At 43.3% G+C, this 24656-nt stretch overlaps 1 protein-coding gene across 24 annotated transcripts in view; it reads right to left on the reverse strand.

The window, feature by feature from the left end:
• The window catches only part of MAP4K4 (mitogen-activated protein kinase kinase kinase kinase 4), a 168967-nt gene that overhangs the window by 14517 nt on the left and 129794 nt on the right, over positions 1–24656 (reverse strand). Inside the window, exons 13-26 of one of the 24 annotated variants that reach the window (XM_086482151.1) lie at positions 21486–21647; positions 19303–19389; positions 18390–18527; positions 14846–15007; positions 12551–12781; positions 11518–11624; positions 10356–10507; positions 9584–9681; positions 9207–9215; positions 8051–8226; positions 7508–7628; positions 6128–6319; positions 3568–3685; positions 3128–3298 (exon numbers count right to left, since the gene is read on the reverse strand). In XM_086482151.1, the coding sequence (XP_086338277.1) occupies positions 3128–3298; positions 3568–3685; positions 6128–6319; positions 7508–7628; positions 8051–8226; positions 9207–9215; positions 9584–9681; positions 10356–10507; positions 11518–11624; positions 12551–12781; positions 14846–15007; positions 18390–18527; positions 19303–19389; positions 21486–21647 (1924 nt within the window). Of the gene's footprint in view, positions 1–3127; positions 3299–3567; positions 3686–6127; positions 6320–7507; positions 7629–8050; positions 8227–9206; positions 9216–9583; positions 9682–10355; positions 10508–11517; positions 11625–12550; positions 12782–14845; positions 15008–18389; positions 18621–19302; positions 19390–21485; positions 21648–24656 lie in introns of all 24 variants that reach the window. The other 23 variants (XM_086482150.1, XM_086482160.1, XM_086482153.1 and 20 more) reach the window with 23 other exon arrangements.

Consider the following 24656-nt stretch of genomic DNA (forward strand, 5'->3'; position numbering starts at 1 on the left):
ACAAGATGATCATAGCGATATTGCTTAATGGCCTTAATCCCTAGTCAGACAACTAATCCCCAGATACAACCGCACTGGTGCCAATGAATGTATCATCTGGGCTGATCCCATGACGAACCTTTTCTAACGTAGCACATGGGCCCAGTGCACAGGATTCTGCACCTCAGTGCAGTCTGCACCTACAGCAGTGATGTGCCTTCCCACAGTATTGAAAAAGGGCATTGCTCACAAGGACGAGGAATGCTACCTAAAACAGCACCCTGGCTACCAGGCATGGGAGCGGTTCGCAAAAGGGAGGGCACGTTCACCCTGACGCAAGGGGCACGACATGTCTCCCAAAGGGGACAGGGGGTTAGGGAGTGAGCAAAGTGGCAGCCAGGAGGAGGTAATGACAGGCAAGGGGCCTGAGCTGTTGGTGCTGGGGCACTCTGAAAAGCCTCTGGCTGGATGAGAAAAACAGGCATAGCCCATGGAGAGGTCGGAAACCATCACGCATGTCTGTTTTCCTCTCTCTTGCCTTTTCAGTACAGAAACACCACAGGTTCCAGCAGTCCCCAGAAACCGTCACGTCTCTTTGCTCAGATTTGCTGCTCTACTACTCCTCTGCATCCTCCGGGCAGGAGAGCCCATGGATACCAGCAGGCACTTAACCTGTCTTGGGAGAGGGCCTACTGCCCCCTCAGGCTCTCCTTCAGCTGCTGACACCTCCTCCGTCCCCTTCCTGACCTCCTCCTGCCTCTGCATCACCCACATGGGTCTGCACCTGCTGGATCCCATCCCACAGCCCCCAGGGGCACTTCACACTGATGGTCTCCAGTACTGGGAGACATCCTCAAACTGGGAAGCAGCAGAAGAAAGCAGGGAGAGCAAGGCAAGCACTGAGTCAGAGCTTGGCACAGGCTGCAGCAGCACCAAAACAGCCAAGGAAGCGCCCAGCAGTCGGTCTCCTTCCCGCAGCTCCAGGTCCTATTGACTAAAGCTGTAAGTGATTCAGCTTCAACACGTATTTTTGTATTTTTTCCAGCATGGATTATAATTCAAAGCAAGTCACAGGCAAACTGCTCCCTCAGGGTCCTTTCCCCTCTTTGCACATCAGGGCTCAATCTCTCCCACCTCCACCCAGCATCTCTTCCTCTGCTGCCTTTGTGGTGCAGTTGTTTCTGCTTTGAGTTTACACGTGCACCCGTCTATGACCTCTTCCCTTAGCTATATGCATTTTGAGGTTAAACTGATGAATTACTACACTGGTGGAAAGCAGTGCCTGTATTTTAAAATGCAGGCACTGCCTTTATTCATAGCCAGCAGACTTCTTGTGCCGTCACCCTACAATTCTGGTTTTTCAAACAAATGGAAACGTTTCCTGAAAAAGTACAAGCGCTCTGTGGAGGCCGGGTGTAAAAATCTGTGCTACTGCACCCATGTCTGTCATCCATTGACTTTCACCACTCAGAACAAGAAGAAACAGCACCATAGACCTAATGCAATCAACAACCAGCCAGCTACTATGGCATCACCACCAGCAAAGGCAAAGCAAAACAAAGCAAAGCAAGCCCCCCTCTTTTTGAAAAAGAAACGTCACTGTGAAATAGCTTAATTTGCTTAAGAGTAAAGGAAGCTAAACCTTATCAAGAAATAAGCATGTGTACCAGCTTGCATCACCATCAGTTTTGCCCCAAATGTTCAACAAGGAGGTGCTTTGTTACAGCTGTAAAACAGCTCTAGGATTTTACACCTATACTTTAAATCACCGTAACAGTCAGATACATAGATCAAAGAAATACAAAACCATTAACACAAATTGCTACTGGCAAAACAAGGCAGATCACAGAAATTATGAGTCATCTTTACTGATCCTATACGATTTCCCTCTCTCTTCCCCCTCTCACAGCCTGAAAGTTTACATTTTCACAACTCTTCCTTTTATCAGGGAATTATTCATATGAATACATGCAGAAATAGCATTAGGGTACAAATTCTTACCAGTAAATTCTGGAAATAAAGAAAACAGCAGATAGGAAGATAAGGTGTCGGGAGAGCTATTTAATTGACATGGCTTTGCAGGCAAGAAGGATAGGACAACAGTGCTGTTCTGAGAAACAAGAAATGCTGGAAATAACCCCAAGAGAACTAGAGCCTTGGAAAGAGCTGTGAAAATGTAAACAATGAGTGTACTGTGTTACTTATACAATCATTGTGTGACTCAGGGGAATGGGCAACTCTCTTCTTCACCGTTTTTAAAATGACACACATATGTATTTACAGTCTGTTAAGTTCAGGGATACTACATAAATATGTACATAATATACACAAGCATCATCTATTAACATCTAGATAATGAAAAAATTCAGGTGTCTCCACAGATTCTGGCCAAGAAAGAAACGAGACACAGCAGAGAAAAGCTTTCGCTGGGTATTGCAGCAGTGACTCCACATTGTAGCAGGCGGGAAGCACTGCTCTAAGCCTTTCACCAGTGTAGGATCCTGACTAACTGTCTGACACTGGCATAAATTATTCCTTGTGACAAGAAGGCCACACACACTTGGTCAGCTGACATCCCATACCCAGCTTCTCTCTGCCCTAACCACTCTTAACAAAACCAAGCCACAGCCTCAGACTGGAAAATGCTCCTCCTTCCGTCCTCTTTTCCCTCTTCCTTCCTACATAAACTAATGACTGAGGTGGAAAGTCATCTTACGAAACGTATCTTAATCAAGCTCCACCACACTACATTAGCAAGAGGCTCAAGTTGATGATTATTTTTCAAAAGAAATATTCTGTGCGCACCACGTGTACAATGCAAAGATGATCACAAGCTCCCAAAAGCTGCAAGAGATGTACTAGCAGGGGTTAGAGAGCTGAAAAGGACATTCCGACTGTCTGAATGAAGCCTGAACTGTGCCATCGGAAGCATACATACAGCAGTGGGAAATTATATCAAAGCAGAAGCAACATACTGTAAAAAACATAATAATAATCAGCTCTTGCAACAAGATGTGTAAACAAGCGTTAAACACATGCAGAGAAATAGCTAAGGTTTCAGAGATACATTCTCAAAGACTGTAAGCTCATACTGGCACATCTGCACTTCAGAAGTGCAGGAGGCAAGGGATGAAGAGGTTGGCATTACCCCATAAGGCAGCACACAGTATCTCAGAATTGAATCTCTTCTTGTATTTGCGAATCTCTGGGGTATCACTCTGTGGCCGCGTATTCGTGGGATTCACATTGACAACTGATCCTTTCCGTGTAGGGTCTTGCCTTATCGCCTCTGATCTCATTGCTTCACTAGAAAATCCTACTGAAAAAAAGAAAAGTAAAGTATATGTAATACCTGCCAAGTGCTAAATTCTGGCCATATATTCTTTACACCATACAACCCAAATCAGTAACTGAGAATACTGAGCAAATCCTTCTTTTTGTAAGAAATGTAAATGGAAACAGAAATAAAACTATGCAATCCATTGCAAATCAAATAAAAAGCATGATGGTAACATTTGTAAGTACTTTAAAGAGCCACTGAAGTCACTGAACCCTTTTTCAATTGTCGTCTTCAGCTACTTTACTTACCCACAGAAGTCACAGTTGTCCCACTAGATGGAGAAATCTGTAGTAATCTGGGGTCTATAAAAGGTGTAAAGGAGGAGGAAGATTTGTGTTTCTGGAGTGTGTTACTAGCGGACTGAGTCTGCAATGTAAATTTCAACTTTATTAATATTAATGACAGTAAAAAGCATGGATAACAACAACCAACATTTTTAAGTCACTACAGAATTACACTACAGAGCCTCCCCAAGCTTTTATACTTCCTTTATAGATACACAACGCACTGGGGCACCATACCTGAACTAGATACGTATGCACACTGCGCATGTTACAGTGAAATGTAATTAGCTAAATCATCATCCCTGTCACCTCAGCTGCTAGCGAAGATTTTTAGGACTGGCCACTACAATCAGGCACAAAGTAAGGGAATGTCTCTTTTTTAAAAAAATCTGCTTAAATGTATGCATACTAACTTATCTGCAAGCTGTCCACTACCTACAACTTCTGAATTTATGAAGCATCTCCTAAAGTGAGCTAGTTTAATAAATTATGAAGTTTGATCTCTTGGCTTGTGCAACAAAATCAGGACCATCTGGGATCAAGCGTTCACTTCTACGATGGATTATGTTTCAATGTCCACTAATGTTTGTTCTCCCTATTTTGTTTAACCTGAGCCTCTTGCCAGAAAGCTGCAGCAGGTTCTTCCACCTTTATTTGACAAAGCAACATATTAAACCTGTATCGAACAAAGGGGCTCATTAGTGTGGAAGGTGTAGCAAACGGTGATATGAAGCTATGAATACGTAGTGGATAAAATCACTGGTGCTTGCTGAGTTATGAGGTCTAAACATGAAAAAACATAAAGAAAGGAAGAAGACAAGTGAAACAATGAACTGTTAAAAGTGGAAATGGAATGATTTAAAAACCCTTGCCAGTTTAGTATTATAGTGACAACATTGCACACTGAAGAAGAACGGGACAAGTGAAAAAAAAAAAAAAGTGTACATATATAAAGGGCGTGCACGTGGGTAAGTGATACCAAGCAGTACTGGGTTTTTGCTCAGCTTTATGCAAACATAGTTGGAGACACTTCTTTATCATCAACTAATCTTCAACCTCTGATCTCTCTAAGCCTCTACTCTCTGCAGAAAAAATAGCAATGGGTCTCAGGAGTGTATCACTCCACTGCACAGCTCAATACCGAAAGGCTCCTTCACCACCAGCCACTGCCACAGCCTCCACTTCCCAAGCTGAGTTAACTGAACCCTGCTTATTTATTGCTTAGATCAAAGTAATGAGCAAGAGTATCCCTGGATCAAGCAACTGATCTCTATAACCTACAAGAGTGCGCTTTTAGAAAGATCAAAGACCAACGAAGCATAGCTGAAAATCAAGTATTATGCTAACCGAATTTCCAGGAGGAAACCCTCCCTCCCACCCACCCTCCTGCTATGTGGTTCAGAAGCATTTTTGATCCTGTGGTGAACACGTGCATTGCCATCAGCCTACCCAGCTCACCGCAACCTCTCCTTCTCATCACAGCATTTGCACGCCTACATGGCAGGATGGATCTACCCTGAGAAGAAGCAGCTGCTTTTCACTGAGTTTTGCTCCCTCTGTACCACTCCTGCTTGCATATAGAAAAAGGCTTTTCCCGAAAGCCAGGCTGGCCACCCAGCAGGGAGTGGAGCCACCATGCCAGGCACCTCGCTTACTGCTAGGGTTGGTAAGGGGCGAATGACGCCCTTCGTTCACATGTGTGCATCTCCTCTGCTGCGAGGGGTTACACACACACACGCGAAGGACAGGGCTTGCCCACCAGCACTTGGTGAGTAAGGGAAGGCACCGTCCTGGGATAAGCTCAGGACAGCAAGAGGGAGCTTCCCCTGCGGTGAAGCCTCGCTTCTCCACCTGGACACCACCAGCACTGGTAGAGAACAGTCATCTTTACACAGCTGCTTTTCAGAGCACACATGTACTTGGAAAAATACCAAAGATTTTCCCCCATTCATTATTCCAAAGCAACAATACTCCAGGCTTTTACAACCCTCCCGGGAAACACCTGATTTGTTCACCCAGCCCGTGTGGCAAGCTTTAAAGAGCAAAATCCCTGCATGGCCGCTTCCTCTTCCGTAGGGTGAGTTTCCACAAGCAGCTCCTCATACGTGCAGAGTTACTAGCCCAGCCTTTACTGACAAAGCCAAAAGTAACCGCCAATTTTTAAGAGGCACACTGCTTGCAATTAGCCTGCTCCCGGAATAAAACAGAATTAAAAAAAAAAAAAAAAAAAAAAGAGTATTGGCTTGAAAATGAAGTAGTCAAGTTTAGTTTAAAACGAACGCCATGCAATTAATGACTCAACTAAGAGGAAGCAAAAATAGTAAACTGGCAAGTTTGGCATGGGACTGCTCTAGAGTTAAGGGCTTCTTACATAGAACTGAAATGTGTTATTTGGGGGGTGGGAACAAAGGTGACAGGAAAAAAAAAAAAGCAGGGGAGATTGGCTGGAGTTCCTTTGCAAACTAGCTACTAGGCAATGCTGCTATAACCCTACGAAAGCAGCCAGCTGTGGTGTAAGACATACCTCATTAGTAGTTAGCTTGTCCTGGGGTGTCTGTGGGGACATGGTGGGTGTCGGCTGGCTGGAGGATGGGGAGGAGGAGGTGGAGGAAGTGGAGGAGGAATGGCTTTGCTGTAAGAGATCTGGCAAGAGGTGAATGCGACCGGCAAAGCCATTGCTCTCATGATGGCTGGCACGCTTTTTGTCAACTGTACTCTGTAGAAAAAACAGGCACACTTGTCTTGCTCAAGTGCTGCTTAAAGGTCTGTATCCCTAACAACCTCTCTCCTTCTCTCCCTCGCTCACTTCCTACCTTTTTACATTTATTTTTTTATTATTTTTAAAAATAAGCTGATAATCCATGCCTTGATGCCTGGATGGAATGGGGAAGTGGGCAGAGCCACTAGAATCCAACAAATTCCCACCTCTTCCGGCAGGCAAAAGCTTAGTTTGTGTGGTTGACTTGAATAGCCAGTTCCACTAATTAACAGAAGAGTAACTGCGCCAGTAAGTCTTCCACCACAACGCGGACAAGTACATTTTTGGGGGTGGGGGGAGGATTTCTTCCCCTATTGTTTTGTTTAAAACTAACTTAAATCCTATACAGATATAAGCTTGGACTGTCTGGCGAATGCCTTCAGCTAACTATTTAAAACAATAAGCATGAAATTTTAATTTCCAAACCAGAGGGCTCAATTAAGAAATTGGCATTCAGTTGTGAAATTCAGAAATGTGATTACTGAGGAAACTCCTATAAGCTACCACGCTCATTAACACACGAGCTCATTGAAAAGCAGGGAATCATTATCTTTCAGAGGCACAACAATGCAGTATTTTCAGAATCAAAGGCAACAACACAGCGCTCTAGCTCTGTCCACATTCTCTGCCTTGCCACCTATTTTGCTTCTCCATTCCCCTGCACTAACTAGTTGGATGAATTTGTATGTAGGTGTGTGTGTATGTTATCTGGGTGGTCTGTATGCCCTCAACTACAGGTTCAAAACAAGTTTAAAAAAACCTCTGAATGCTCCTCCCAGCCTCCCTCCCAGCCCCACTCCTGAAAGTCACGTTTAGGTCTTCTATGGTAAAACTAAACTAAGTTCTTGCTCCAGGTACTTGCTTCACACACCTGCAGCTTTTCTACCCTTCTCTCCCACAGACTTTGAGGTACTCTGCATGGTACTGCCATGGGTGTCACTGGAAAGCATGCAAAACAGAAGCAAGGGGTGAAGGGCTACTCTCCTCTTTGCATGCATCAAACACCTTGCTCATCTGAAATTCACTACGGCTGTGTCTTGATAATACGAACAACAAATATAATGTAGAAACAGCATGGGTGAATGAGCGAGTGGGTTAATGAGCACAGAAAAGGTGCAGCTCTGCACAGGGAAGGAAAAGCAATACCTGTCGGACAATTAAGGTGCCCTCCTTAGAAGGAGTCAAGGCAGGTTCACTCTCCACATCATCATGGACAATCATGGTTTTCACTGACTCTGTTTCACCATTGCTCAAGTTCAACGTTGACCTATTTGCCAGACAAGAAATAACCGGAGTGAGATATTAGCACTTGTGCCCTAGCTTTCACTGCCCCGCACCAAGGCACACTCAAAATTACTTCACATTGTGACCAGAGTGGAATATTTACATAATCTGCCCAGAAAAGCTTCTCTATAATAATAAAAAAAAAGGTCAGGAGTTCGTTAAACACTGCTTTTTGTTTTACAAAAAATCAAGGGAGAAGAGGGAAAGGACATAATTTATACAAGCCTACTTTTTGAACAGATTACCCTCAGTGTTTGAAAACGTGAACATACAAGGCTGCTATGTCTCGCTCATAGACCGTTATAAGCTGAAAGAACTAACACACAAGCCAAAATATCCAATGTCCTTTTCCTTCAACCTCCTAAAGAGGAAAAACAGAAGCAAAACACTGTTAGAAGAACTAACACTGCTCGGACATCATCTGGTCCAGAAGTAGATTCATCTGCTCCTTCTTGTTCCATATCATCATCTTCCTCATCTGTCGTCCCTGACTCCTCACTTGAGGATGAATAATCCGTTACTTTATGTGGAGGTCGCACATCCTCTACCGCTCGCAATTCCTTTGCCAATGCAGTCAAATCCTGATGGGAGAGGGAGGAAAAAACTGATGTTGCAAGGAAGAGAAGAGTTTGCAACACAAACTCACAGAATTAGTCCCTGAGTTTGCTCACTTGTCCACCGCTGTGCTTCCATAGCCCCAGCGGTACCGTTTCCTTTGAATTATTCATTCCTGATAGTTACCAAAACTCACTTTCTGATAAATTAAAACACCAAAAGAGTCAACCTAAGGAGGCCTTGGCATATTGTAGAAATATCTGCATATTCTGAATCCAAACTATCCTGATTATGACTCCAGTTTATCCCATTATACCACCTGAAGGACATATACAAGCACCCAGGCCCACTCTCACACAGTGGTTGACTGCCACAGTTCATTTTCCCAAACTTTGCACGTGAATAGGATCCACCACAAGAAATCTAGGCAGCAAGGTAGCAGAAAGATCTTAAGACTTATTGAGCCACCCAAGGCACAGTTGCAGAGAGCTGATCATCTTGAAACCTTTTGATCCATTTCCAGTTGCACAGATCGGCACTGAGGAGCTCACGTGAGAAGTCAGATTCATTAGCACCAGCTCAGTCATACGACTGTCAAATAGTATGGGACATAACCTGCTTTTCTGTCTGCAGCTCAGAGTGAGGGTAAACCAGGATTGCAGTCAGTGCAACCTGCTCTCAATTGTGTAGCTATGCTTTACTCAGCTGAATACAGTTTGTGGCAAACACTTCACACTTTATACTATCTGAAGTGAAGGACCAACCTCTGTGTTTCTTTAAGAAAGCAGCTTTAACTGACAGATTTGTGTGCTAGTGATAATAGCACACAAATCTGTCATAATAGCAACTGAAAAAAGTTTTAAGGAAAGTTGGAAATAGCGTGAAAACCCACTGTGACCCCCCAGATGTAAGTGGGCATAGAGCTGTAATCAATTGTAACAGCAGTCAGATAAAGAAAATGTCAGAAAAAACTTTCACAGAAAATAGCAACAATTTAAGGTCTTACCACTTCTCCCTGCACCATTCAGCCCAGCATGGGCACATTCAGGTCAAATGCACGATCATTGGTCCAGCCCCAGGAAGGAAGCACAGGATAGAAAGAGAGAAAGGCAAAGGTTAGGGAGGAAGAAAACCAAAGAGCAGAAATCAACCCCAGAAGCAGAGCAAATTCTAATGTTTAAAGTACTTGTGATGTTTGCAAGCAATTGCAGAGCCCAGGACATGCTGCTAGGCCCACAGCTACAAACTCTAACTGAAGCTGAAGTTCACCCCCAATGGCACCATGAATGGAAGCTCATGCTGTACTTTTTGTGGGCCTACCTGAAAGGGGGGGGGGGGGGGGGGGGGGGGTGGGCGGTGCAGGGGTAAGTGGATGCAACTTACAGCAGGCTTGATAGGTCTGAAGACTTCTTTTTTCTCTTCAGGCTTTTTAGGTGCACTTTCATGACGCTGCGATGGCGAACCCTCTGATTTGGATGATGCTGCATGTGTCAAGACCCCAAAAGGAACACAGAACAAAACAGATTAAGCAGGGAGCTAAAATACAGGTTTTTAACTTCACTTTGGAGTGGGGAAGAGAGGTGAGAGGGTTATCAGGCGATGCCTGACAGCAAGACCTAAGTTTCATTGGTTCACTATTACATTGTCCCTGAAGGACTACACAAAAACATCATAAGCTGTGATCTGTATAGGTGCTGCTGACCTGTGACCAAAGCCAAAGTAAACTGTCACACCATTGTAAATCAAAGAAGATACCTCGAATGTGGCCACAAGCTGGAAAACCTGCATCAGCATCTGGAGCAGCCTGCACCCCATCAACACCCACCAAGGTGAAAGGCAACAAGCATGAAAATATGCCCTTGCACACAGGAGGAGGGGAGCTATGACAGCATGGAGAGTGGGCTGTTTGTACATAGGAAAATGCAGCAGTGATGGAATGTGAATCAAAGAACAATGATACACTTCCGTGACGAGTTAGGCGCCTACCATCTTTCCCAAGCAAGGACATACAGCCAAGAGGGGTACTGGAAACTAGCTTATCTTTGATACTGCATGGTCAAAGGTGTTTCCCAGTGAGGGTTATCATCCTTCATTATTGAGTGTTTCACAACTTCATAAATTTAGAAACGCAACGTTATGAAGGGGAAGGACTTACATCTCATCCGGAATCGCTCTCCAGACCCACTCTGAGAGCCAGGGTGGGAGCCAGGCTGCGAGCCAGAGTTGCTTGAACCCGAAGAACTGCCACTACCTGGCCTTGGTACGAGCTTCTCCACCCTTTCCCATAGCAGACGAGGCTCTATATTGCTGTATCAGGGGAGGGAAGAAAGTCTTTGTCACACGCTTTAGTTTCAGATTCCTGTTTCTAAACCTGAGCATCACTCTTCCTCAGTGTTTTGCTAAAAACTCATCTGAAAGAGCACTGGTTCACACTGGCTCACGTTAGCAAAACTTTAGGCCTCAGGCTAAGACTGAACCACTGTCCCCGCAACTTAACATTGAGCTAAGGGCACCAGTGATGCTTCACAATCCAGGCAGTGGCTCCCTTTGAAATACCCATTACCTTATTTAGGGTGATAAAAGAAAAAAAGTCTAGGTGGGTGTAAGCTATTCTTTTTATTTGGAATTGGCTACCTGCCATTCTTACGTATCTAACCTAAAGTGGACAGTTCTCTCAGCCTGCATGCAGCAGGTTTAAAATTGGCTCAGAAGTGCCCTGACCACCCAAGCACAAGCCAAAAAGGTATTACTGCCTGTCCTTCTCAGCATACCCTCACCCCTGTCCAGTGAGCCAACTCCAGGGTGGCCTGTCCATGTTGCTCCATTGAGCTCTGGAGGCAGCCCCTTCCTAACCTCAGATGCTCTATGTCACAGCTCATGGACGCTTCTCCCCCTCTTCAAGTCTGGTTCTGGCCAAGAGGCCAGACAGTTTCTGAGCTTTCTTCACTTTAGACGTTACAAACACTTCTGCTGCCAGTAATCCCGCCAGTACGCCCAAGATGACCTGTTACACCAAAAGCCGTGATGTTCATGAATGGTCACATTTTTTCAGAAATCTTAAGGATATTTTGAAATTACTGCCAAAGTTACAGGGCAGGCAACTCAAAGGAGAAGAGGGAAGAAGAAATTTTGCCAGTGTTTGTTGGCACACATGCTACACCAGAGGAAATTAGTATTAATCATTGCTGAAAATGGATCCAAATTAATCTTCTTTTCATGTCCAACAGACAATGCCAAAAGTTCTCTGGAAACGCCTGGCTTCCCATAAGTCTTTTCCTTCCACTTTAAGAAAGGAGAGGACATGTAGGTTTACAAACCTCGTGGAGTTTCTTTGACCTGCTTGGTTATTTTGCTGCCCACTGCCCTGCAGTGGAGAATCACGGCGGGACAGGACTGGTGATCGGGACGTTGTTCTCACAGGTACCTTGGGAGAAAAAAAGGTTGTGTTAAACTCATGAAGAGGTGAGAGAGAAGAGGAAGATTAAACCTCTCCTGCTACAGAATATATTCTTAAGATTTTAACAACACGTAATTCTAAATCCAAGCTAGCATCAATGACCAAAAGCAATAAACAAACACCCACAAAACCAAGAGCCTTAGTTGGGATGCTGTTTAGATTTTGAAGAGAACTCAAAGTTTAGTCTTAACATTAAGTAGTGTTTAATAGTTACCACAGGAACACATACACGCCCCGCTACCCTCCAACTACTGAGACATTTAAAAAGAATACGGCATTTTGACTGAAGCAGGGGAGGCACAAAGCAATTTGCTGAAACAGCATGAGAATTAGGAGAATAAGCTCAGGGGAACCAAACAAATGCCCGGGAATGGATCAGCAGAAGGCAAAGACTGGTGGGGGAGCAAGAATATACTCAGAAGAAGCAAATCCCAGTGGATTGGAGGTGGGGTGGGAGGTAGAGAAGAGGAGGAAATATATTGAATGTTTCCTTTTTGTTCAGTTCCATCTCAATTTTGAGTATGTGTATGATTCATAGTTTGGGTTGCTAACAGATGAAGAGGAACATTAACTCTGAGCAATAACCTCAGGGATATTTTAAATTCTTTCCTGAATATGGTAATGATTTGTTAACTTTGCATAATAAATTGTCTCTCTGAAATAGCTGCATTCTATAAATAATTGCCAATTTTATATGAAGCTTCAATATTGTAGTTAAGGTTGATTATCATTAACCCGTTGACTGAACACCTACATTATGATCTGCCTTCCAAAATACTGTTACCAATTTTGGCACAAGGGCACAGTCTTCCCAGTGCCCAGGGTATCACGTCCTTAAAAAAATAATAATTAATAATAAAAAAATAGCACACATCTGTCTTTCTACTCCTTACCCTTGGAGGCACCTCGTCACTGTCTGATCTAGCCCAAGCCTTTTGGGTGGGGTCGGGTACCTCCGACTTAGAGTCAGAACTCTGATTTAGCACTTCACTGCGTGAAGGTGGATATGGGTCCTGGGAACGAAGATGGTGATGAGCAAATTTGGGAGAAGGGTCACTGAAGGAATGGGATCGCGAGACAGGGGAAACATTGTTCTTGAGAGATGCCAGATGGGACCACTGTACCTTACAAGAAAACAAAACATAAAACATTCAATGCGCTCAGTATAACTGGCTTTCCAATTAACACAGAATAAAGGCAGGTGGGGCGGGCAGAGACAATTGGTTATGGCATTAGGTAAGCGTGGGGTGGAATCAATGCACTTAAAAGCAAGGCAAGCGCCCAAAGAACGTAACAGACTGAAAATACAGCACATATGCGGTTTTTTTGTGAGATATGCTCTCCACATAACACATACACTGGTGCCCAGAAGAAAAGGGAACCTAATATCGGCGCCGTGAGCCTGAGTCCAAAGGCCACTCAAGACAGGAGTCACCTTCCATTCCGTGGTCTTCAGTGGGCTTTGGTCAGGTCTCATGGCAGCACTGGTGGGCTAGGAAATTTGAAGTGGATATCCAATTGGAGAAGCATACAAAATTAAAGAATGCTGTAAAATGTGCAAACCGACAGACATTTATGTCACCTCATAAATTTAGGAACTAGATACAGTTCCAAACTTTTGGAGAAAGACCATAACACAAAAGCCTTTATTCCTTTACAGTCATTGCAATACATAGAAAAAAAAACCCATAATATATATTGTATATAGTATACATATGTACAATGCATATTATACTTACACCATATATGTACCATATACTGTACATATATACATATTTATACACAAACTAAGCACACATGTACACACACACATATTCAATTACACACACTAAGAAGGCACAACAGTGACTCCAGAGTTAAAACTCCATTGGGATTTCCACGGAAATCCGTATTGACCCTTCAGCCTAGTCCCTCCTCCTTGGGCATAAACCTGTGTTTCAGATTTAATTTCTGAAACTAAGGAGAAGGAAAGGTCATAACTGAAGAACACGCTATTTTCACACCTAATAATTAAGCAAAACTTTGCTGTCAATCCCAGTTTCAATAGATCGGTTGTATTTGTTTTTACATGATTATTATTTCCTCAATTTTAATACACACAGCTGTTGAAGAGCCTGATTATTCTCAATATGAGTGGAAGACCCAGACTTTAAAAGTAACTGGCACAGAGAGCATGAAGATACAAGTCCAATATTTTGAAATAGTCATAGAGGTTTGAATAAAAGCCAGGAATTAATGAGTAAGAGATGAAGTTCTGTCCTGATTTCTCCCACTCTCCCGTCTGTTCAAATTCTCCTGTTGCCCAAAAGAATTGCAATACCTAGTCACAATCAGGGACAGTTTTAGCTTGCACTGTCATCAACTGACTTAATTTGGGAGGAGAAAATTCTGCATGGAAACAGAGGAACTGAATGCAGAACGATACTGTTTAATTTAGCATTAACTAAACTGCTCAGAATTTATGGGCTACGTCTAAGTTTTAGACAACGGTTACTTTTTAAATTCATGGGGTAATTCCTGTGAGATACAGATTCCAAGATCCAGAGGCTCTTCATTAGAAAACAACAGAATGATGGCAGCCACGCAGCTCAGTGTTTTCAACCTCTTTTTGATTTTCCAGGGCTGGTACAGAGCTCTATTTAGCAACTGGAGGCCTACTGACAACACACTTGCTTTTCTTAGTCATGTTTTGTGAATCTCTTTGAAGCAGTGCTCATACTATTAAAACCCACTTGTTTAGTTAGCTTTTTCTGCAAGAATTCAAAAAGCCAAGCAAGCTCACTTCTTTCCTGTGCATCCTTTTTGGTAGTAAGTATTTTGCACAGATCAAATTCTGAATTGTAAAAGTGTACTGCAACTGTTACCACTGTTTAGCCCACTATTCCACTGTTGCGCAGATAATAACAGAATGCAACAGTTAATTTAGCTCTAACATTGAAAAAAACACCCCCAAAACCCACAACCACAAACCACAACCAAAAAACCCCAGCAAAACCACAAATCCATCAGTTTATCAATAAAATAAGCAAAAACAGACAAAGAGCAAATCTACTGAATAAGCTGCTTTGTGTAACACTGCTACCCTTTACATAAGACTTTCTAAGTGCCCAAAATCTGCAAACTTGAAGGAAACATATTGTGACTTCTGCATTTCCTCCAGGCTCACCAAGATTTTCCTGGGCACTTACCTGGGGCTCCATCGGCCTCTGCAGGGCAGGCTGAGCAGGTTCTGAGTTTCCATTGGAAAAGGACTCTGATCTTGAAGGCACTGGTGGCTCCAACACTTTGCCCATCTGTTTAGACTGTGCTTCAGGGGAGCCCTGATTAGTTTTTCTAAATCTCTCCTCCACCTAAGCCAAAATAAATGGAGGTTAAACCTGCAGTCAATAAAACCAATTACAGTAGAAATATGGAGGTGAGTACGACCTTTCCTTTACCATAAAGAAACAAAACACATCTGGGGCTTGGCAGGACTTTTTTCCCTATTGCTTTCACCAGTGCTGTAAAACACAGAGTGAACTACACCAAAGTGGCAAGTATGCCAATATGAAAAATCCACACTAGGAAGAGAGGATACAGCAGGCAGCAAGATGTGAAGTGATACGATGAAAGACCATTACGCGGCTTCTTTCTGCCGAGACCAGTTATTATTATCCATCAGCATTTTGCTCACAGACAATAAAAACAATATATGAAAACAGAAACAACTTTACAATATAAAAGTACATTTCCCATTCCTATCCCTTACTGTAGTTACCCATCTTACTCAACACATGGTATTTGATTATCTGCTTTTCCATGCTTGTCTCTTTGGCAATGCAAGAAGAGATAGGATATGCTTCTCTACCTTGATAATATGGGAGGCTGTTCAGCTTTAGGTACGGAATTGTAGGACTGATCATCCTCTCTCTTATCAGATCATCCCAACATGACCTCACAGGCTGCAGAGAACAGCCCCAGCAGCTTGTTTCCTGTTCTCAGGGAGGTGTAGAAGTGATTGTACACTAACTTTAAGAGCTTGTCGAGGGGAAAACTAAGTCAGGTGCTCAAAAGAACATCAGGCAAGGCCCCTGTGCAGAAACATCACCTCTTCCAAGGCCGCAGCATTATGAACAAAGTGAGAGGTACAAAGGGCAAGAGACAGAAGGAGGCTCCAGGCGGAATGGAAATATCCCCCCATTTCCTAAGATGGTCTGCTGCTTGAACCGGGGCAGAGTGTGAGTTTCTGCCAGGGAAGCTGCCTCTGAGGAACGCTAATCTCCCAGCACTTTATCAAAGCGTCAAAGATAGATCAAATTAGCAGCTTGGGCTGGCTTCATTTGTTGAGATTCTGATCACAAGATTTGCTTTAACCCTTGTGCCTGGCACACAAAACCAGTATTGGGGTGATTTCCTAATTGTTCCCTAGCAATGATGGTCTGGTGAGACTGTCCATATACTTGTGTCAGAAGACAGAGGCAAGTTTCCAGGACTCCTCAGCTGGGCTGCTTTACAAACCCAACCTGCCTCTGCTTTCCAAAACTTGAGGACAGTAACAGCTTGCCTATGGGAACAAGCAGACAAGCTTCTGCCAGGTCTACATGAAATACACCATGTCTTGGGAAGAACAATAATGGAGGCAAGTATCTTTACCATACAATCATTTCCACCACCATGTTCAACTTTACAGAGCCATCTTTTAAAGTTTAAAAACCAAGCCAGACTCCTTGTTATGGATAGAACAAGGAAAAGCCCCAAGTCCTTCTGTCTGAAGGAAGAGGCTTTCATGTCTCTAGCTGTAGATGATACGAGGTTTCTTCCATAAAGCACATACACTGCGCAAGCTACATGTCCTTAAAATCAGGCAAGAAGTGGGAAGGAGATAGTGAGTACATCTCTGGATAGAAACAGGCCTTGTTCCAGTAGTCTGACTGTTGGGACCAGAAAATGGTATTAAGCCTCATTTCTTCCTCTAAGCTCCCTGCTGCTTCCCAGAGCCAGTCTTAGAAGTCCTTTTCCTTATATCCTCATTGTTACTGCAATGGGGAAAAAAACCTGATCACCATTAGACTTTGCCAGAATGGGAAAGTTAGTCCACTTTGGCTTATTATCCTGCTGGTCAGCATCTCCATAGATGAAGACTTTCTCTGGAGAGCAGTATGCCTGAAAGTATTAAGCACAGAATGCTCACTCCAACTCACTATTTTATATCAAGAATGACATCAGACTTAGTGCCTGCTGTTAAGATTCACCGGTGTTGCTCCCACCGTCAGGCACCAAGACATTATGGCTATACTTCTACCACACTTTTTAAAAAGAATATTACACAGCAATCTCTGGGAAGATCTGACTACTAACACAATTTTTTTGTGCCTTCACTTTACTCCTTCTAGCTAGAGCAATCGCAAAAGAAAAAAAAGACTATGACAGAAAAATAGCCGAGTCAGTGTTTCTGCTAAAGTATGTAACACTTTAGTTTCTCTCCTTTTCAACTCTGAAGGGAAAATGAGAGACGAGGAGCAGATATGGTTCTGCATCCCTCCAACATCAGTCTTCAGGCTGGACAGGAGTGCTGGACTGGCACTATGCTTTCACTGAAGTGGGTTAGGAACGTGCAACAAGGACAGGAGGGCTGGTTCCATGCCTGCCCCTCCACATACTGGACAAGTCTGAACTACTTCTGAGAAAGAGAGATGCACCAGATACTTCAACCACCAAGAAGAATGCATGAGATAGCACAAACATGGTTTATGAAGAACTTGGACAACAGCATCTACAAGAAAATGAGTTTCTGCTCCCCAAGCCCAAACAGCAATACTTCAAAGGCAATGAAGCACTACTGGACGAAGGTTGACTGAAAGCTATTTTATCATGTTCAACAGCCCCAAGGATTTTTTTGTTCTTGTTCCAAAATGTATTTACCTAGTTCCCATATGCTGGTGATGAATGCCATTAAGAGCTTTGACCAGTATTGCCCAGTCTAGTGGTTTGTGGCCAGTACGGTGCTCAAGGGAAATATAATAAGACTGCTGAAAGACAGCCAAGTATGCATCAAAGAGGCAATGACTTGCTTAACAATGTTACCCACGGACCAGAGAAAGCATGGAACCACTCACTGAAACAAACAGCACTCTGATGATTTCAGATCGACTTGCGAGTGCCTGAAGTCCAAGAAGGCAGCACCACAAAGCTTCATAAGAGCAGGATGTGATCTCAGAAGGTAATACTTAACACTTCAAAAATTAAACTGATGAAATTCAGGTTTGTGTTCATAAGAAGGAAATTTCCAAGAGCATGAGTTAAAGCACCAAATGTGTAAACAGGTGCTGTGTGCAAGCATCCCTCGTGGGTTTGCGCTTTCCAATTGCCTCCCAATTTCCAATTACCAGTACTTGCCAGAGACACAGGTCGCCAACTGTACCAATGCTTCCTGTGAAAATATGTCTGACGAAGTGCAGATGAGATTAACTTCCTGACATGATGCTTCCAAAACCAGGCCCCTCAGTCTACAGCCTTCCAGAATTTCTTTCCACCCTTTGTACATCAAAACTCTAAACTCCAATGACTGCAGCAGATGTACTGAGAAGTAGCCCTGGGGTTTGGAAACCAGTGGCCAACATTTTAAAATATCCCGCCCCTTGTGAGTGACACTTGGGCCTCTGACTGTACTACAGCAGAACCGCAGTCACAATGATGCCATCAGGCAGGGGCAGAGGAGCAGCTAGCAGATTCCTGCCCACAGGCAGGACTTACCTCACGCGCTCTTTCAGCAGGCTCATAGTGGGATTTTGGCTCAGGGGTATGATAGCTTTGCTTGTTCCTTTCTTGCTGCTGCTGCTGCTGCTGCTGCTGTTGCTGTTGCTGCTGCTGCTGCTGCCGCCTGTGGTCGTGCTGCAGTGACAGGAGGTAGGCTTGCTCCTGCTGCAACTGGCGCTGGAGTCGCTCTGCCTGTCGGTGTTCCTCCATCTCTCGCCATCTGTATTCCTTTGAGAGAATGTGTGAGTAATTCAAGACATGACATTGACTGTACTGCGGACGTGTTCCTATCCATCCCGTTAAAAAGGCACCTTTCTGGTTGTTGTTGCGCTTTTTTTTAATTATTATTTTTATTTCATTGTTAAAGTGTAACCAAGAGCTAAGGTAGACCAATATGGCATATGTCTCATGTTGGGAAAGTTGAAAGTGTACTGCTAAGCTTGACATGATTGGAAAGTTATGTCAAAACTGATTTTTATTAAAGGAAAAAAAAAAAAAAAAAAAAAGAGTTATTTATACTAAATCCAGTGTAAAGTTCATAAAACAATGATTTAGACCAACACTAGGCCATTGTATCCTGGGGTGGATTTACATATCATGTGTGCTTTTGATCTGCAACATAAGCACTCTAGTTCTTCACTGAATGCCAAGGTCTGTTCAGAAACTCGACCACCACACCAGAACTGTTCCACTTTAACATAAAGCCTCCTCTTACTGCCCAGAAAGCAGTGCGACCATACAGCACTTCTCATATGTGCCTGTCAGCCCACGACGCTAGCATAAATGGCCTTTTAATCAAGCTCCTTTGTTGTCACACGGTCAGTGCAGCTGTGCCCGACTGAGGGAAGCCTAGGACTGGCCGGATAAATGGATCCTATAGCTACTGAACAAAACAGATACAGTGCTTTACCAGTAACATGGCCTGCTCCTGGAGCAGCTGCTGCTGTAGAATTTCCAAGTGCCGCTGCTCCTCTTCTAGCTGTCGCCTGATATACTCCTGTCACATAGAAATTACCCAGCAATAAATTTATTCAAAAGGAATGCATCAGAACCCCCTGGGTGGAACACCACACGCTACTTCCCCAGTTCAGCTTTAACGAGAAACGCACTTCAGGATGGATTAGTGCCTGCAGAACAATTTAGGAAGCCCTGCCTCCTGGGCATCGGATTTTGGCCCCTTCTGTTCTGAAATTTGCACTCCTGCAAATGTTGCCGGCACAGGTCAGAGCTCATTTACGTTATTTCGGAAGTGGTTTCAAGAAGCAGCAAAATGCACTTGAAGGTTTTGGAAAGTTAAAACACAGCGAGTCTGACTCAACACAGCCAATACAAAGTCACATGCAAGTTGTAGTAAACATTAGTTTGTTGCACTGGTGCGATGAACTGTTAGCAACAGCTAGAGCCAGGCGTAGTGTAGGCAGACCTGGAGCAAGCTCCCCCAGAGGGGCTCTGCCAAGTGCAGTTGGGACCTGCCCTGCCATCTCCCCTGCCGCCCTCACCAGAAGCCTCTCCTGAGCAGACGCTGCCAGCCTTGCTGAATTATGCGATGGTTATGACACAAACAAACATCCACCAGGAAACAGATATTAGGCCAAACTCGCTTGCTTTTGTGATCTAGCCATCTCTTCACCTGCAGCCTCAACAGGTAGAGAGGTTTACCCGCTGCTTTGCCTGACCCCCTGGAAGAACTCAAACTCTGAAGCACCAAACCCAAGCTGGTAACATCCTGTCATGCAATTAATGGAAGTATGTAACACATGCATGCGCACACACGCAAGCACACGCACACACGCACACATTTACAGTGTATGCATAAAGAAATTAATGGATCAGTGATACAGTGATGGGCGCTATAGAAAGTCTTGTGACAGACTGATGAGGTACACTATGTTGTTGTTACGCACATTAGCTGAGCCAATTAACAAAAATTCTAATTTTTCTTCTAAAGAAAAAAGAAATTCAGAGTGGTTCAGCTTGGCCATATCAATTAACCATTTGTCATTACTGGCACTGTGCGTAATTAGCATTTCTACAGTTTAAAAAGCAGCTGGGGGAATACCCGGTGTCTGCCCAAAAGCAAATTGCTGTGCTGTAATTAGAGAACTTCCATATATTTATTCCCATTGGTTAGTCTTCTCTCTTTTTGACTCAAAAATATTTGAAATACATACAAACACAACAGAATTCCCCAGTAACACAATCATCAACGATCTCAAATACGTGACTTTACGTAAGAAAAAATTAAGGTATATCAGGCCAAAACCAGCATTCCTGAAGTTAATGGGAAAATTACAATCAGCCTCTAGGACAGTGGTTTTGGCCCTTTATTTGGGATCAATATTTTGCAGTACATGCACAGTAATTATTACCTTGATTATTAACCCTGATTAACGTTTTTAAAGGATTTAAAAACATGCAGAGTTCATGCACAAATACAGAGGCTGAATTTCACAGTTTAAAAGGTTTCTCACCTGTACTTTCAATGTATAAAGGGCACACTGACACAACTTAAGATATACTTGCGGCCTGAACCGGCATACATTATTAGAGCTGATTTTAAATAGACAGAGTAAGAGAGGGAGATTGCATATTTAATTTTTAGGAAGGAAAACCCTCTGCAGCTCAAAGGTTCCATCTCAAATTCAGAATATTCAAAGTTTATGACAAGCCTCTGACCAGTTCTGGGTGCCAGAAGCTGACACGCAACAGAGCTGCCCTTCTCCGGGAGGTCTTCTGAACAGGGCCATGTCCTGAAAGAACCACTGATCCAGCAAGACAAGCCTAGAAACGATTTTCAGCCCCAGTGATGATTTTGCCAATTCTAATGGTTTTTAGTCAAGCCCAAGGGCACAAGCTGAATATAGAATGAGCACCGCAACAAGACTTCTTTTTTTGAGGGAATATTGAGGCTGCCAGAATTTTCCATAAAGCCCTACGATCTATGTTAGTGCATTTGCTGTCAGAGACAACAAAGACAAAAGGGTCAGCGTTAGGTTGCCTCTAAGCGGCTTTAGGCTTACTAATTTTTAAAAAATTAAATTAGAATTTAGAAGAAACAAACCTATTGCGCATATATCTGTATCATGGACTCACCTGTTCCCTTTCTACTCTTCTCTTTTCCTCCTCTGCTCTTCTTCTCTCTTCCTCTTCTTTACGCCTCCTCTCCATTTCTTCCAGACGTCTTTTTTCTTCCTGTTCTCTCCGCCTTTGCTCACGCTCTTGTTGCCTTCGAGCTTCCCGTTCTCTTCTTTGTTGCTACAAGAAGGGAAAAGAAACCACAAAGTTTTACTTCTGTTGTTATCAAAGAAAAAGGTGGAGTTGTTTTCTACTGTGAAGAGAGGGATTTACCAGGACTGGCAAGCTCTACAACTGAGTGACAAAACATTTTATGCAAGTGTTCCACCAGGAAACTAACTCATACCCAGCACACAACTACCCCTGAAAGCAGCCTCTCTTACTCTCTCTGGTTTCTTCATGCACACACTCAAGTCGCATAACATATTCCTGACAACCAAGGTGTGGAAGCTCACTGCTGCTCTTCAAGAGAAGCTCACACTAAAATCTCAATCTTTGAAAAACTCTTGAACTCAAATCTTAATCAGAGTGATAATTTTCTTGACTTCAACACATAATCTAAATGTTGCCAAAAGGGAATTACCAGCCCCACTGAATTAGCTAAAACTCAAAAGAACAACTACCTGAGCTTTCGATAAGCAGCTTCTCTCTTAACACAGTTCATGGTCTGTTAAGAATTTGGTGGTGTTGGCCCAACAACCAAGCTCAATTTAATGCACTGCCCAAACCTAAGAGAGAAGGAAGGCTGACCAACAGCACCGCAGCCCCTCCCAGAACATCAAAAGCACCTATATGTAAAAGAGGAAAAACAGCTGAGCTAAGCTTTTACACTTACACAGATAAGCTTCCACACATGACCCGAATACAAACTGATGCTGATAAGTCTGCTCAAGTCTGAAAACAACCTGGAAAACAACTCTAGAAAGCATGGACTGACTCATTTATGTCTACAGAGTTTGTATGTATGACTTCAGAGGAGACATTTTAAATGCCCATACAGTCGTGACCAACTCTTCCTGCATTTCCACAGAAGCATCCAGTTTCTCCACCTACCTCGAAATCCCAGGCAGCCTCCCACAACTGCCTAAGTGTCAAAAGACCCAGCTGTCTCCTGTTTAGCCATCGACTGATGGAATATCACTACAGCATTTACTTCCATTATAGATTTCTATGATATGCTAAAAATTTATAGAAAAAATTTAAACTAAAAAAAGCACACTCAAATTTAATTCCAAGAACAAAACCCTACATTGGTTATTCCTTTTCATGTTTAGGTTAAGGTTAACTATCACCTGCCACAGATTTGCCAGTCCTAAGGCACTCCAAGTAGTCTTGCAAGAGCACTCAGACTAAGGCTTTATTTGGGTTCACAAATCCAGTAACTGGTGTGCGTTTCATAGTTGTGCTCAACTGAACAAGCAAAGGCCAATCTATACTCCCTGCGTTACCTCACAGGATGAGCTTTCTCTGCTCGGCACATTACCCTGCATGACTATGAAGTAACTGAAAGCTCAACAGCCTTTTCCATCTTCTGGAATCCATACCAATGTGACAGCGGAGAAGAAACATTGGGGGGAAAAAAAAAGATATCTAAGAATCAGTAGTACTTAAATAAACAGTCTGCTTTCTGATTCTCTTTAATTAGCTGCAGTTTTGGGAATGACGCAAATTTCTTAAAGACCACTGTGCAAACACACCCTCTGTGTAACTACGATGCTTCCCTTCCTGGGCCATAGCATCATCCTGGGTTCACTACCACCTTCCTGTGCCACAAGACGTAAGCTCTTTTTTTGCCTCACGTTTTCTGCATCTTCTCAGAAACACAGCCTTTTTGCTCTTGCACATCCTCTCCTAACTAAATCTATCTACCAGCCTTTTCTCTCTTGCTTAAGCAAGCTCTCTTCAAGGACTGTAGATACAAAAATAGCAAAAGTGCTGCAAGGCAGCTATGGCACGCGGTGCATTTCATAGGTTTCACTGCTTCCCCTCCTTTGTTTTTTAAGCACTGTAAAAGGATTAAGCAGGCACTTTTATTTCTGAATATACGCATCTATGTCAAACAATTTCTATATTTAAGTCAATATATTCAGGTGCTTCTCAGCTAATCAAGTCTGACAGGTTCTTTGTTTAAGAAAACTAAGATGTGAAGTACAGTAATTCTGTTGCCCTGAGGAGCAAGAGACGGCACGCTGCTGACTGGTTAATATGCACATTTATCAACTCAAACACTTCTTAAACATATGAAGCCTGTCTGTCTTAACGATATTGTGTTGACGTTGTTAAGTGGATATACTGCAGATCTTGGGATGGCATCATTCTCACTACAAGGAAGATGGGCAGAGCTTAAGTCTTCTGGATGAAATAAATTCATCACTTCTTGAGAATCAATGCAGAAGTATTCGGCAATAATTATAAATAACTGAATATGAGGAAAATAAGTTACAAATGGACTAAGAGAGATGATTTCCCATGGCATCATGAAATAAAATCAGTTGTTAAAAGGCAGGATTTTTAAGGAAACCTTGAGCCAGATTGCCAGCTCAGCACCTATAGTAGATGTTTATTACCCAGTAAAAGAAAAAAAAAATAAAAAAAGGATTGTCTGCCACCAGTGTGCATTTAAGTCAAACCCCCAAAGCACAAGCGTGCTATTGTCTACACACCAAAGTACACAGAGAGACGGGGTTTCTCGGCATCGCTTCCACTTTCCCATCAGACACTGCCTCAGCCCCTCGCTGGGCAAGTGGGAAGGGAGGCACTCAGCATTGCAGGTGCCCACAAAAACACCCCGCATGATCTGCTTATTCCCAGACCTAGCCGTAAGAGAAAGGTTTTGCTTCCTTTGCTTGTGGGCTTTGTAACCTGAGCATCAAACTACTTGCTGCTAACAAAGTGGATTTTACTTTTAACAAACCCAGGGAAAGGAAACCTACAGTAACAGCATCTCTTGGTTCCTAGTCCGCATCTTGTCAAAGCAATGCAAAGCTGGTTGGTGGCAAGCCATCGTTGACCCAAGCTGGCTTCAGAAGCAGCCCTTTAGCTAACTTCCTATCATCCTTCTGTTGGTACAAGGTTGCCTTCCTGACTGCCTCTAGCAACTCTTCTATGAAGACACACCAAAGCCCTGATCACCATGCTCCTTCGGCTTGCCCAAAGGAGGGGAGAGAGACAGGGAAAACCATTAGTTAA

Source organism: Leptosomus discolor, chromosome 1 (assembly GCF_034619465.1).
Source record: "Leptosomus discolor isolate bLepDis1 chromosome 1, bLepDis1.hap2, whole genome shotgun sequence".
In the NCBI taxonomy this organism is placed as follows: domain Eukaryota; kingdom Metazoa; phylum Chordata; class Aves; order Leptosomiformes; family Leptosomidae; genus Leptosomus; species Leptosomus discolor.